This window comes from Puma concolor, chromosome C1 (genome assembly GCF_028749965.1).
Source record: "Puma concolor isolate L17-30 chromosome C1, mPumCon1.1.hap2, whole genome shotgun sequence".
In the NCBI taxonomy this organism is placed as follows: Eukaryota; Metazoa; Chordata; class Mammalia; order Carnivora; family Felidae; genus Puma; species Puma concolor.
Window position 1 is genome coordinate 150,485,199 of NC_141674.1, and position 14,256 is coordinate 150,499,454.

Below are 14,256 nucleotides of genomic sequence, written 5' to 3' on the forward strand. Positions count from 1 at the left end.
CTAACCCCAACCGAGGAAAGTCGGCAGACCTGACAACTTCGAGGGCCCTAGTCGCCGCCGACCTGGCCCGCCCGCGATTACCTGCGCGGCCAGAGGGCTCCGCCAGTCCGCAGCAGCTGAGAAGTAGCAAGAGGAGCCCCGCCGCGCGGCGAAGGGTCGCCCAGCGCGTCCTCATCCTGAGCCGGCCCCAGCAGTCCAACCGGGTCCTCGGGCGCACGCGGGACCCACCCCTCCCGCTGCGCCCAGCGGGCCGGGCCGGCGCTTTTGCCTAGAGCCTCCGGGGAATCCCGGCCCCGCCCCGTCCGCCCTCGGCCAATCAGGCGGGGTGGGGCGGGGCAAGTGAGTGGACTCTTTGGCGGGAAGACGAACTTACGCGCACCTTCTAGAGGACCGACCCGCCAGGAGACGGGAAGTGAGCGCGGAGCTACACTGCAGAGTGTCGCTCCGACTACCGGGCTTGGGGGGTCCTGACCCCCACTCTTCTTCAGTAAAGTTGAGGAGACGCGGCAGTTGCCGGGACTTGGCAACTTCCTGGTGTGTGGGTTGGGTTCGTTTAGGACTTTGTTCTCTGCCTAGCGCACCTGTCTGGGAGGACCTCTTGACTGCGGGCTAGGCTGGAGAGGCACCCACATCCTCTCATACCCCAAAGGCGGAAGTCTGCACCCGTAGTGTTGCTGCTGCTATCAAGCCAAGGAATTCAGGTGTCCTTAGTTGCGTCTTGTGTTTTCGGATAGTGCAAACAAAGGCAAGGTAATCGCACTCTGCAGTTTCACCCGCAATTGTTAAAGAATGAAAAAGCAAGAGCTATTTGAGTGAACCTACAATCAATACTTTCAACGATTTAGGCCTTATAACCATCTGACCTTTGCAAGTAAGCTCTTCTCTTAAAAATTAATAATAATAATCCAGTGGAAATGAGAAGTGTGCACCCCAAACCAGCAATGTGAGAATAATATTTATCCTCTCCCTGTGGGAACTGCAATCATCATAAATAGGCTGACCTAAGTTGCCTGGATGTGAATGTCCTATATTCTTAAACCCCATAAAAGCACATGGTGTGTACCCAGAAACACCTTCATTCCTGTCCTCTGAGAGTGAATGCTTCCAGGAGGAGAAGAACATCTAGGTTGCCTCTCCTGATTCTAACTGCCAAGGCTTTGCTGATGACTCCTAACCTTGACTCTGGTCTCTCCCCAGACTTGGGGCCTTCAGTTCAGTAAATATATTAAGCACTTGCTATTATGGGGAGGGGCTCCTCCCAGGATAAGATAAAGAGACAACATCCCTGCGGGCTCAAGCTTACTGAGTACTAGGGGAGACTGAGGCACACACAGTTAACTTAGGGCAGAATGAATGGGGAGACTGGACAAAGCTTCAAGGAAGACAGCACCTCAACCTGGGTCTTGGGTAGTGGGTAGGAATTTGACCATGCATAGCTGGTTGGAGAAAAGTAGTAACAGAATGGCAGGAAAATTGCAAAGCAGGGGCAGAGGACAGCAGTCCAGTATGACCGCCCTTCCGGGTGCGCGCGCGCGCGCACGTGTGTGTGTGTGTGTGTGTGTGTGTGTGTGTGTGTGTGTTAAAAGTAATTGTGGCGGAGGCCTAAGTGAAAAATGACAGCAGAGAAGTAACTTGTGGAAGTTTCGTGAAGTGCCTTGAATATGATGTCAAAGACTTTGACTTGATTCTCTAGAACTGGGCAATGGAAAGTTCTGAGTAAGACTATCTGCTACTGCCCTGATTCCCTCTGCATTTGTGGTTGCTTGCCTTTCTGATCCTGCCCAACTTGGAGCTACTTGACAGTTGTGCTCTTATCTTCTCATTATTACCTTCCTACACTGAGCACAGACCCGATCCAGTGTAAGCTCTCAAAAAAAAAAAAAAAAAATAGTTTACTTACTAAATGAATTCCTAGAGCCACACCTTAGCATAGGGCCATATGAACTCTTGCTTGCATTATGTTGCAGTAGTTTCTCAGTTGACCTCCCTGCCAACAATTCTCCTCTTAGGCAAAGGAATCTTAAACACTGTTTGGAACATATGACCTTTCTTCTGCTCACATCCTTTCAGTGCTAAGTGGGAGTTCAGGAGGATTGTGAATGCCTGAAATTATATACAGTTTTATGAATGCACTTAAAAAAATTTTTTTTTTTGAGAAAGAGCAGAAGAGGTCCAGGGCTTTCCTGAGAGTCTCAAAGAAGCCTGTGATACAAAAGGAAAACTCATCTAGGATAAAGCAAGCCCCTCTGTGATCTGACCCTTTATGTTTATTTACCTTCCTATGTCATTCCTTGGTTCAGTCAACCTGTCTGAATCTGTCTTGCCTTTTCCTATCTCTGCCCATATATCCATATTTTCTCCAATGTAGAATGCTTCTTTTCATATTTTCTCCAATGTAGAATGCTTCTTTTCCTTCTCCCTTGGTTTAGTTCTACCCTTCCAGTTAAGGCCGTGCTCAAATCTCACATTTTATATAAAACGTTTCTAAGAAGGACCCTAACCCTTGGGGATTCCAAACATCTGGATAATATGCATTCTGTTCACTTCATATTTAACACGTAGTGCCTCTTGCTGTTTGAGTAATCCCCCCTTATCTGTGGTTTTGCTTTCTGTGGTTTCAGTTACCCTCAGTCAACCACAGTGCGGATGATGCTTTTTCTGATGTGTGGTCAGGAGGTCAATAGTAACCTAAATCTACATCACTACATCATTTGGCTCATTTCATCTCATATGTAGGCATTTTACAATCTCACATTATCAATAGGACGATGAGTATAGTACAATATTTTGAAGAAAGAGAGAAAGAAGAGAAACCACATTCACATACTTTATTGCAGTATATTGTTATAATTGTTTTTTATTAGTTACTATTATTAATCTCTTAGTGTACCTAATTTATAAATTAAGTTTTACAGTTACATGTTATAAATTAAGCTCTGCAGTTACATGTGTACTGATACTCCACCTAGGTTATATGTCTTAAATAACTATTTATTGTCTATGGTGACAATAGAAAGCAGTGTATCCTTCAAGTCTTACCTTGAATGTCACTTGTTCAAAGAAATCTTTCTTGACTCTGCAGTCTAGGTCAACTTCCTCTGTGATTGGTTCAGAGTACATCCCACACTTTGTCTTGATAGCACTTAGCATAGCTGGATTAAACAATTATGCACTTGCTCACTTGCTGAATGTCTGTCTCCCTTTCTAGGCTGCAGGACCCCTGACGGCGGTGACTCTGTCTGTTTAGACACATCTCTGTTCCTGGCACCTGGCCCACAATTTGCTGGGTGAATGCCTGAACAAATATATGGTAAGTGCCTCATAAAGGATGAATGAATAAATAAATACCTGGTAAATATCTCCTAATTTGCTGGATGAATAAATAAATAAATATATGGCAAATGCCTAGTGCAGGCAACAGGAGGTCTGGGCATTTAAAAAAGGGAGAAATCAACTGTGGTGGGTGGGTGAGGGTCTTCAGGCACCAAGCTGAATGTCCTTCGATGAGTAAAATTCAGTAGATAGAGGTGGTGGGAGGATACTCCATTGCTGAGGGAATGATGTGAGCAAAATCACAGACATCTGCCACCCACTGGGTGCCAGGCCATCGTGCTGACAGTTTCCAATGTGCTCTTTTATTTGATAGTCATTCTATGAAGGAACTATTATCCTTATTTTACAAATGTGGAAACTGAGACAACATAGACAAGATTGATAACTAGGCCAAGGTCAATAGCCATAAATGAGGATACCAAGATGGAAATCTAACTATAGAACTTGCATGAATATATGAGAGTATTCATATTATTTTATTCTTAGTTACAATTAGGAAGTGGGAACATGAGCTTTTGGTATCTCCAAAGTGAAGTTTTTAATTATAAAATGCATCATACCTAAAAAAGAGTAGCTAGGATTGTGGGCTTCCTACTGATCATGTCCACCTTATTCTCAGACAGAGGTAACACCTCTTTGGAGTCGTTTCTCATTCCTTTCTTTACAGCTTCCTTATATATAGTTCATGCCTTAAACAGACTATATAACTGTGCATGTTTTAGGATTTTATGTAAGTAGATTCAGTTCAAGGTTTTTTGGGCACTTATCTTTTTTGCTCAAAATTATGCCTGTGATAGGGGCACCTGGGTGCCTCAGTCATTTAGGCAACCAAGTCTTGATTTTGGCTAAGGTCATGATCTCATGGTTTGTGAGATCAAGTGGAGCCTGCTTGGGATTCTCTCTCTTCTCTTCCTCCTCCCCCTCCCCCTGTTTGCCCCTCCTCAAAATAAATAAAAAAGATTATGCCTGTGATATTCATCTGTATTGATGTGTGTAGCTATAATTTATTCATTTTATGCAATATTCCATTATAAGAATAAAACATACTTTAGCCATTCTCTTGCTGGTGGACATTGGAGTAAGTTCCAGCTGGGTAATTTGCTGCATTTAGCGATGCTTCTGTGAACATTGTTGTACATGTCTCCTGGTGCACATGGCTAGGTTTTCCTGAGAGTGCATTCTTAGAAGTGGCATTCCTGGAACACAGGGTATGTTCAGCATCAACATTATTAGACAATGCCTGTATGCTTTCCAGTTTGCACTCCCAGGTTTGCATTCCTGCTGCTGAACATCTTCAACACTTGGCATATTAACATTTTTGGTGGGTTAAAGTTATGGGTGGGTTAAAGTTGCATTTTTCTGATTACTAATGCAGTTGAACATATTTTCCTGTGTTTATTGGTAATTTGTATTTCCTTTTCCAGTTCGTGTATAGCCTGTTTATTTGCCTGTTTTCTCTTAGATCCATTCCCTGCACTCCCCTGCTTTGAATCTCCAGGGCCTAGTCTGCATTCTCAGGCTCCCTTTGCCTTCTGGTTAGGTTCAGCCAATGGGAGTAACTGGGAGTAGGACATGGAAGTTTGGGTGGGGAGAATCCAAGATTTTTCTCTCCTCTCTGCTTTGGGAGCATGCCAAGCAGTGGCTATGTCTCTTCTGTGGTTTCAGTTCCTGTCTGGAAGTTCCTACCAGGCAACTGTGCTGTGATTCCAGCATAGTTGAGTGGTTCTTTCTCCAAGGGTCTAGCTCCCACAGGGTGGCCTGGGCTCTTATTCAGATAACACTGTCCTTCTCTGCTCCTCAGATCCCAGGGGTAGTAGTAGCTTCTTGTAATTGCTACTTTCTGGGTAGCCTCATTGGCACTTATTTTTAGGTCTTTCAACATCTCTGTAACTAGTTATTTCCCTATATTAAATTTCTTCTATTGATTTTTTTTCTTCTATTTCTATTCTTCTATTTCTATTTCTATTTCTATTTCTATTTCTATTTCTATTTCTATTGATTTTTTTCTTCTATGGATTTTGTTCTCCTTACTGGGCCTGGATGATACTGATTCCACATGTGAAAGAACTGTACCTGAGACAACATTCAAAACAGAGTGAGATGTGAACACAAAAAAAAACTACAAATGGAGCATATTCAACTGCATGAGGAGTTGCGACATAAAGAAAGCCAGTGTGGGATGCATTTAAATTGCAGTTTTCATGATGCCCACAGATGGTCCCCGGTGTAGTAAGGAGGACTCAGGAGGCCCAAGTGAGGGCTTGGTCTAAGAATAAATTTTAAACAATTCCCATGACACTGTGATAATAAAGATCTGCATTTATTTCTGGCTGTAACTAAACTCGTGAGGTCTATATAATCATGGACATAGATCTCAAAGGGCCAATATAAGGTTGTAATTCATCCACTTAAAAAACAAAAAACAAAATTAAACAACTCCTCTTGTTAAAATAAACTGAATTTACCCCACAGACTTCTTTTTTAGGTTTATTTATTTATTTTGAGAGAGAGAGAGAGAGAGAGATCATGCATGAGTGTGAGCAGGGGAGGGGCAGAGAGAGAGAGGGAGAGAGAGAATCCCAAGCAGGCTCCACCCTGTCAGCACAGAGCCTGACAACGGGACTCCATCCCACGAACCATGAGATCATGCCGTGAGCTGAAATCAAGAGTTGTACGCTTAAACTACTGAGCCACCCAGGCACTCCCCCCACCAGGCTTTAAACTGTAGAATTCTCAGATAAGGAAATGTTCTATCAGTATGTCTACAGAACATTGACATATGGGACTGGAAAGGAGCCAGAGTGGCTGACTCATTCACTTACTCAGCTTAGCCTCATTCACAGACACCAAGAAACTATGGAATTATGAGTTCACAGAGAAGTTTGGAGTCCATCATCTTCCCTCTCACATTTTGGATGAGGAAACTGGAGCTCAGAGGGTTCAGTGACCTTTGTGGATATAAAAAGCATAAGTGAGGTTCAATGTGGACCCTTGAGATTCATGGGAAGACTCCCAAAACATCAGTGAGAACACCTTAGGGCTGGCTACCTGCCTCTGATAGAAGGCGGGGGTGGTTGTGGCGAAATTTAGGTGCTCGGTGATGATGAAAAAGTGGGTCATAGGTTAAGACGACGCTGGTGTTGGTAAGACTTGTGTAGTTGGTGGTTGCAAAGATCAGTAATGTGTTCTGAGCAGGAGTGTAACACCTCAAGCATGGTGGGAATTCTCTAGGAATCATTTTTGTCAACGGTGCATTCTTTGGAAAATAAGGAAATAATTTTAATGGTACAGATGACTTTATGGATGTGGGAAATGTGATGAAGGATTTGGTTTTTATATTGGCATGCATTCACTATGTTTTGTCAAAGAGGCAAGAATTAGAATGTTTGCTTTTTACTTATGTAATTGGAAGTTCTTTCCTCAGAATAACTAAATCCGTTGCCAAAATCTGTTCCAAGAAAACAGTAGTTCAAATGATAAATAATCAAAGCCCAGGAGTCCTTGCTCCTCGGGGAAACTGGTCAGGTTTACACTTTAGAACAATTATTTTCCTGACTTTAGCAGAAGGTAGTGAATGTCAAGTTTTCCAGCTTTGGAAGTCAGAGTGTGATGTAAGTCTCCATCAAAGCTGACTCATAACTCGGGACCACCTAACTTGTTAGTTAAGGGTAAGGTTAAGATATCTACCTTAGTTAAGCTAAGAATGATGGCCGATTGACTTTTAGAAACATTTTTGAAGTGTAATGGTGAGAATCCTAAAAAAATTTTAGGTACTGAGAGATATGACGCTATTTTTAGTACTGAGAGGTAGTACTGTACCATCTGTTCACCTTTTGTCAACTGACTAATATCCCCATGATGAAGATGGTTTAAACTTTTACTTTTTAGGACCCAGTTCCATGTTCTTGTAGACTTCTTCCAGGGAGCAAAATGTGCCTCTTTGCTGGTAGGCAAACCTAATGCTCCCTAATGTGAGTCTACCATGTGTCTGTATTTCCTGTTACTCACCTTTATCTCAGTTTTGGAGGAAAAGTGAGCACCCCCCCCCTTTTTTTCTTAAGTTTATTTATTTTGAGAGGGGCGAGGGGAGAGAGACAGAGACAGAGACAGAGACAGGGAAGTTCCCAAGCAGGCTCCATGCTGTCAGCACAGAGCCCCACATGGGGCTCCATCCCACAAACCATGAGATTATGACCTGAGCCGAAATCGACTCAGACACATAACTGACTGAGCCACCCAGGTGCCCCAGACCTCCTTTTCTTAACATAAATTCTTCTGTGTTCCTGACCATAATCTTCCCCTCCTTGGCATTTTTAGTCTCTCCCTCTCCATGAATCAGAGTAAGAGAGACTCTGAGCATGTTTGAATTTTTTGTTTTTATTTTTTTACTATAGAATATAAAAACTGCACCCAGAGTAGGAAACATAGTATAATGAATTTATAGGTCACATCACCTTCTTCAACAGTTACCAATACAGGGTCAGTCTTGTGTCATCTCTATTCTGACCCATTCTCTACTCCTTTCAGATTATTTTGAAGCAAATATCAGAATATCAAATATTTCATCTGTAAATATGTCAATATGCATCTCTAAAAGATAAGATCTTATAAAAGACATAACCACAACACATTATCTCACCTAAAAACACTGACAATAATTTCTTAATACTGTTAAATATCCAATCGGTGTTCACATTTCCCCAGTTATCTTATAAATTTTGTTTTGTTTTATTTTTACCATGTGTTTGAGTCAGAATCTAAATATGGTTTTTACATTGACACAGGTTGAGATTTCTCTTAAGTATCTTTTAATCTCCAGGCACCCTGTCTTTTCGTTCTTTTTCCCCTTGTAATTGTGTGAGAAAAAACTGGCTCATTTGTAGAATTTCTCAGTCCGAATTTTGATTATTGCATCACTATTGTGTTCACATGTTCCATTATCCCTTGTAGCTCTTATAAATTAATAGTAGGCTTTATGAGACTCAGATTCAATTTATTCTTGATGGTACTATTTCATATGTGCTGTGCTTTTCTGTCTGGAGGCCCATAATGTGATATTTTTTTCTCATTGTTTGGTGATGTTATCAGCCATTGCTGATCATTCCTGGGATCACTAAGCATTAGAAAATAAAGCTATTCTAATTCTATCATTTTTTCTTCATTTATTAGTTGGTTGCTTCTTTAAAGAGAAACTTTTCCTTATCAACTAGTTGGTTACCCAGAACTACAGATCATGTAAGAAACTTGATTCTTCCTTTATTGATCAGTTTTGAAAGTATAAGGAGGTGGTTCATAACATCCTCTGAAGGTGACCAATGAGATTTTAATTTTTAATTATGGTTTATTAATATTTGGTGCTTTTCAATCCCTTTCATTTATTATATATATTGATGCTCCACTTTGGCCAGGGGAGACATGACCATAGAAGTCTTCACAGTTTCCTTGTGATCTGGAATGACAAGATGTTTCAGTCTCCACATGTACATTTTCTGTTCCAGACCTGGAATCAGCCACTTCTCTAAATATGTTTGCTTCTTTTTAGTAGGAAATGGTGGAGACCACAACTGGGTACTAGGAGTACTCTTCTTGATAGGTTGGCCCTTATTTCCATCAGGGGTTTTGAAATCAGACATGTGGGTTTGAGTCCTTACCCCACCTCTTGCTAGCTGGGTTCTTAGGCAAGACACTTAATTTGAGCCTCAGCTTTCTCACTGAAAAAAGAATAAATAACAACATTTAGTCTTAAGATTACTGTAAACCTTAAATTCCCTAGCACAAAATGAGCAACCAATAGATAGCAGCTATTGATATTTAATGTTTTCTTTAACACATGTAGGCATGTTATCATGTGGAGGGGTCTCAATAATCTGATCCAAGTCATTCTGAACATTACCTATTTGACCTTATCATCCATTAGTTAATGTACGGGTCCAAATAAAAATTTGAATATGGAGTATTGTTCATGTTGTTCCTCCAACCATGACTGACTTTTCTCTTCCGTGCAGATTTTAACTCTTCAAAGCCTATCCTCTTTCACCTCCTATAGTAGTACCTTTTATCTTTAGTATTTGGTCATATGTTGTGTATTGTTTCAATAATTTTTCCACATATGTATGTTTTTGTCCCCCAGGAATACTGTCATATTGTTGATAGTAGAGATATCTTATATATATAATATTTTATTTTGAACTACAATGTATGTGAAAAAAGCTTATAAAGCATAAATGTGCAGTAAAAAAATTTCAAAGTGAGTATCTATGTAACCACCTCCTAAGCAGAAAATATATAACATTTCCAGTGCTCCAAAAGCCCCGACTGTGACCCTTTTTTATCACACATCCCTTCATCCTCTCTAAACACAGCCACTGTTTGCACTTTTATGGTTATAATGTCCTTGCTTTACGTACAGTTGGACCTCCAACAAGTAGACCCCTTAATGTTGCCTGTTTTTGAACGACATACAGATGGATTCATGATCTGTGTATTCTTTTGTATCTGAGTTCTTTGGCTCGATGTTATACTTTTAAGATTTATTCACATTGTTGTGCATGCCTGTGTTTTTTCATTTTCGTTGCTATATATATCTTATTGTATGAACACACCGCACACCACAATTTATCCATTTGATCATGTTTACAGTTTTTGACAAATACAAATAAGGCACTTTGATCACTGAACAAATATTCTGACGTACAAATGCATGCATTTGAGTATACTCTAAGAATTAGAATTGCTTGGTCACAGAGAATGCATGCATCAAATTAAAAAAAAATTTTAATGTTTATTATTTATTTTTGAGAGAGAGAGAAAGACATAGAGTGGCGAGCAGGGAAGGGGCAGAGAGAGAGGGAGACACAGAATCTGAAGCAGGCTCCAGGCCCCGAGCTGTCAGCACAGAGCCCAATATGGGACTTGAACTCATGAGCTGTGAGATCATGGCCCAAACGAAGGTCAGACACTCAACTACCTGAACCACCTAGGCACCCCTGCATCAAATATTAACAGATAATGGTATACTATTTTCCAAGGTTGTTTTGCCAATTTACTGCATAAGAAAAAGATCCAATTGGGCTTTCTGCTTCTCTTCTTTTTTTTAATTAAAAAAAAAAAAAAACAACTTTTTAAAAAAACATTTATTTATTTTTGAGAGACAGAGAATGAGCAGAAGAGGGGCAGACACAGAATCCGAAACAGGGTCCAGGTCCTGAGAGTCAGCACAGAGCCTGACACGGGGCTCAAACCCATGAACTGTGAGATCATGACCTGAGCCAAAGTCAGACACTTAACCAGACTGAGCCTCCCAGGCTCCCCTTTGCTTCTCTTCTTTTTTTTTTTTTTTTAATTTTTTTTTTAATGTTTGTTTCTGAGACAGAGAGAGACAGAGCATGAGTGGGGGAGGGTCAGAGAGAGAGAGAGACACAATCTGAAGCAGGCTCCAGGCTCTAAGCTGTCAGCACAGAGCCTGATGCAGGGCTTGAACTCACACACCATGAGATCATGACCTGAGCTGAAGTCGGAGGCTCAACTGACTGAGCCGCCCAGGCGTCCCCCTTTGCTTCTCTTCTTAAAGACAGTAGGAAGCTGTGAAAGAGAAAGATGCTAAGACTTGCAGGGGTTACTTTAACCTGTAGTAGTGAAAAATGGGAATCACAACAAAAAGTCCTTGGAGCTTCCTATTCCCTGCCTCTTCTTTTGGAAATTGTATTGTTCTCTGAAGTATAGTTCAAACAGTTTCTTCCTTGAAGCCAACCCCAATCCCTCACTTTGAATGAGAGTGCTTGATAGGTTTTCCTTTGTATTATAATTATGTTCATGCCATCATCCCCCCCCTGGAGCAGGTACCAAGTCTTAATGGTTTGCATTCCCTACTCTCTGGTACAATTCCTTTTAAGGCAAAGAAAAGAATCCTGTCAGGCAACAATGAATGACAATTCAAGAATAAAACTTAAAACCTTCATTTGTTTAATAAAGGACACTGAGCTCCCCCCCCCCTTTTGTGAATAGAGTGTGGACCCCTGTGTTTTGTGAGGTTACCACAAAAAAGTTTGGGTAGAATGTTTATGGCTATTTCTATTTCCAGTTCCTTTGAAGGTGCCTTATATGTTCTGTGATTTCATTCATTGTATGGCTGTTTTGTAGTGTTACTGTTATATTATGACATCTGTGTGAGTCAAGTAGTTATTGAGTCTAAGGGATGTTTTAGTGTTTTATTATTCTTACAGTAAAATAATATAGTCTGTAAATTATCTAACAAGTTGCTGTATGCAATTTGCAAGATGAGAGATAGATACCTAACAATTCAAAAATTAAAAACAATATAACCATAAATAAAGGTGTATCTTTCCTACCTTGTAAATAGCTATAATCAGTTTTTGCCTCATGGGCGTTCAGACTTCCCTTGTGAATTAATAGAAAACTAAGGAAATACTCGTAAGGTTCTTAAATGTGGTTCAACCTCACATTGCTCTTAGTGGAAAGAATTTATTTCTGGGGCCTTTGGTGTGTGTGTGTGTATGTGTGTGTGTGTGCATGTGTATCTGTGGGTTTATTTTCCCTATTGATACTGTACTCCCAAGTTTGTTTCTTATATCTTTACTTTACATATTTTAAGATATTGCTTTATGATTGCAAATGATACATCATCATTTCCACATTGGGTGTATAGAGCACTTTGAGTTCTTTGATTTGACGTATACAGTTTGCTACTGTTGCCTTCACTTGTTATCACCTTGTCACATTTATGCCTAGCAGGCATTACCCAAATGAATATGAGTGTACTCTCAGGAGAGATCTCTGGCTTTGCTTCTACTTCTCACACTCACAGAGGCTGCCATGGCTCATGGCCAAAGCCCCTGTTAAAGGGTAAGCACAGGTTATGATCCTCTGTTCATATGACCCTGTAACTCTGATCATAGCTGATTAGACCAAGGATGAGCTCTTGCCTCAAAGACAGCCAATCTTTAGGTGGCTTAGCAGAATATGAAATGGCCTTTTCTGAGTTGGGTTCTCCAGAAGCAGATCTTGGGATGATTTGATTTTTCTGGCAAAAAGAATCCAGAAATAAATCTAGAATTTGTCTTGCTGTCACAGGACTCTTGAGATATGAAGTGTTCCCGAGAAAAAGTAGAGTTGTGGGGACATGGGGCAGGGAAGGGAAAGTAAGACAGGCAGAGGTGGGATGTCAAACAAAACCCCACAGAAGATAACTGTCACAATTCTATAGAGAGGATTGAAGAGAGGTGGTCACCTCACAGGCAATCCTAGCAGTGGTGAGGGAGCTGGGATGTTTATACTCCCATACTCATCAGTCATTGATTAAGGGCCGAGCCTGGGTATATAAGTTTCCAGGCACTATATGCTCTTTGTGCATGCAGAAGAAACTGGCCTCATGCAATCTGAGGGCAGCCTGTTGATTGTGAAATGCAGTTGCTGGTTGTTGAGAGTGAAAGCACTCCAAGACTGAAGTACACTTACATAACACAGCATTGGAGGGGATCTGCAGAGAGCCCTGTCAGTGGGCCTGATGTGAGAGGTTGCTCAACAGGGATTATGGTGATTCGTGGAGCTAATTAGATCCTCTCTCTTAGGGATCTGGAAATGACATATACAAAGAGTTAGTAAGAATTCAACAGGGTGCAGTATCCAGGAGCAAGACGAAGCAGGAGAGTCGAAAAGAACAGACGCAAAAATTTACAGAACTCATCCTTCTGTGATTTTCAGTTTGGGTTGTAGGTGTCTCCGATGAATTAGTCTGGAAACTAAAGATGTGTTTGTAACAATTCTCTACCTCACTGGCTTCATGGTGATCAGTAGGTAGTTGTTATAAACTGTGATTTGGCACCAATCCTTGGGCTACAAATACCTTAGCCTCTCACCTCACACCCAGTCCCAAATTCCACCATTTATTATGCATTCGAACTCAGCACATTGGAGTTGTTAACATGAAAATGTTTTCTGGAAATAACCCATATCAGTTAAAGAATTGCAAAACTGTAGTTCCATAGAAAAACTATTTCTTACAATCTAGGATAACTCTCAAATCTGTCTTAGTAGTGTGACTTGCAGGAGAGAGAACTTAAGCCAGATAAATAATAAATTAGCACAAGAACTGCCCACTTAGTGGTATTGAGGTGGGCATTTTTTTCTTCCCAGACTTGGCAGCTTCATTTCCGTATCTGACATTTTAAGGACACGTAGAAGTAATACTAGTACCAACTATTTCTGTACTTGATGGTTAGGTATAAATGAGATCAGGGAATGGGAAAACGATTTACAATGTCAGTATAACATATGAACACAAAAATAAAAACTAAAACAAAGCAGCTAAATTTGAAGGTCTGTATACATGGAGTTGAATTTAGAACGCCAGGCAACCTATGTCTCCTCCAACCAAATAGCTATACTCATGCCATTGCACACTCTTTACCTGCACCAAGGTATCAACTTCCGGTTGTAACAATATCTGGGAACTCTTAGGAGTAATGGTGATATGACTACATTAATTTTTTTTAAAGCAATAATATTAATTCACATGTATTAAGCACTTACCTTGTGTCTTACTTTTCTTATGGGGCTAGTAATAATACCTACTTCATAAAGGTATAGTGAGAATTAAATGAGGGAAGCATTGAGATTAGCACTGGAAGCCGTACTACTGTGCAATAACTGATATTTATTATGATTATGGTTATTGGGTACTAAAGTCAGTATTGAAGATATAAAAAAATGGACAAGATATGGTACTTTTCTTCAAGGAGCTCTGAGCCTAATGGAAAATGAGACATGTAAAGAAGCGTTTATGATTTGATCAAGATAGAGACATGTTAATGCCGGGGTCCTGGCTTTAAAGGGGGAGCAGTTAATTTTGCATGGGTAGGTAATGAAGATTTTCCAGAGTTAGGAGGCCATGGCATAGTATTTGAT

The 14,256-nt window shown here is 40.7% G+C and overlaps 1 protein-coding gene across 2 annotated transcripts in view; it reads right to left on the reverse strand.

Annotated features, from left to right (window-relative positions):
• Nucleotides 1-267, reverse strand: part of LOC112861305 (CD302 antigen) — a 135,315-nt gene extending 135,048 nt beyond the window's left edge. Inside the window, exon 1 of one of the 2 annotated variants that reach the window (XM_025924643.2) lies at nucleotides 82-263. In XM_025924643.2, coding sequence (XP_025780428.2) covers nucleotides 82-175 — 94 coding nt within the window. In that variant the 5' untranslated portion in view covers nucleotides 176-263. Of the gene's footprint in view, nucleotides 1-81 lie in introns of both variants that reach the window. The other variant, XM_025924658.2, reaches the window with a different exon arrangement.
• Nucleotides 268-14,256: the final 13,989 nt, after the last annotated feature.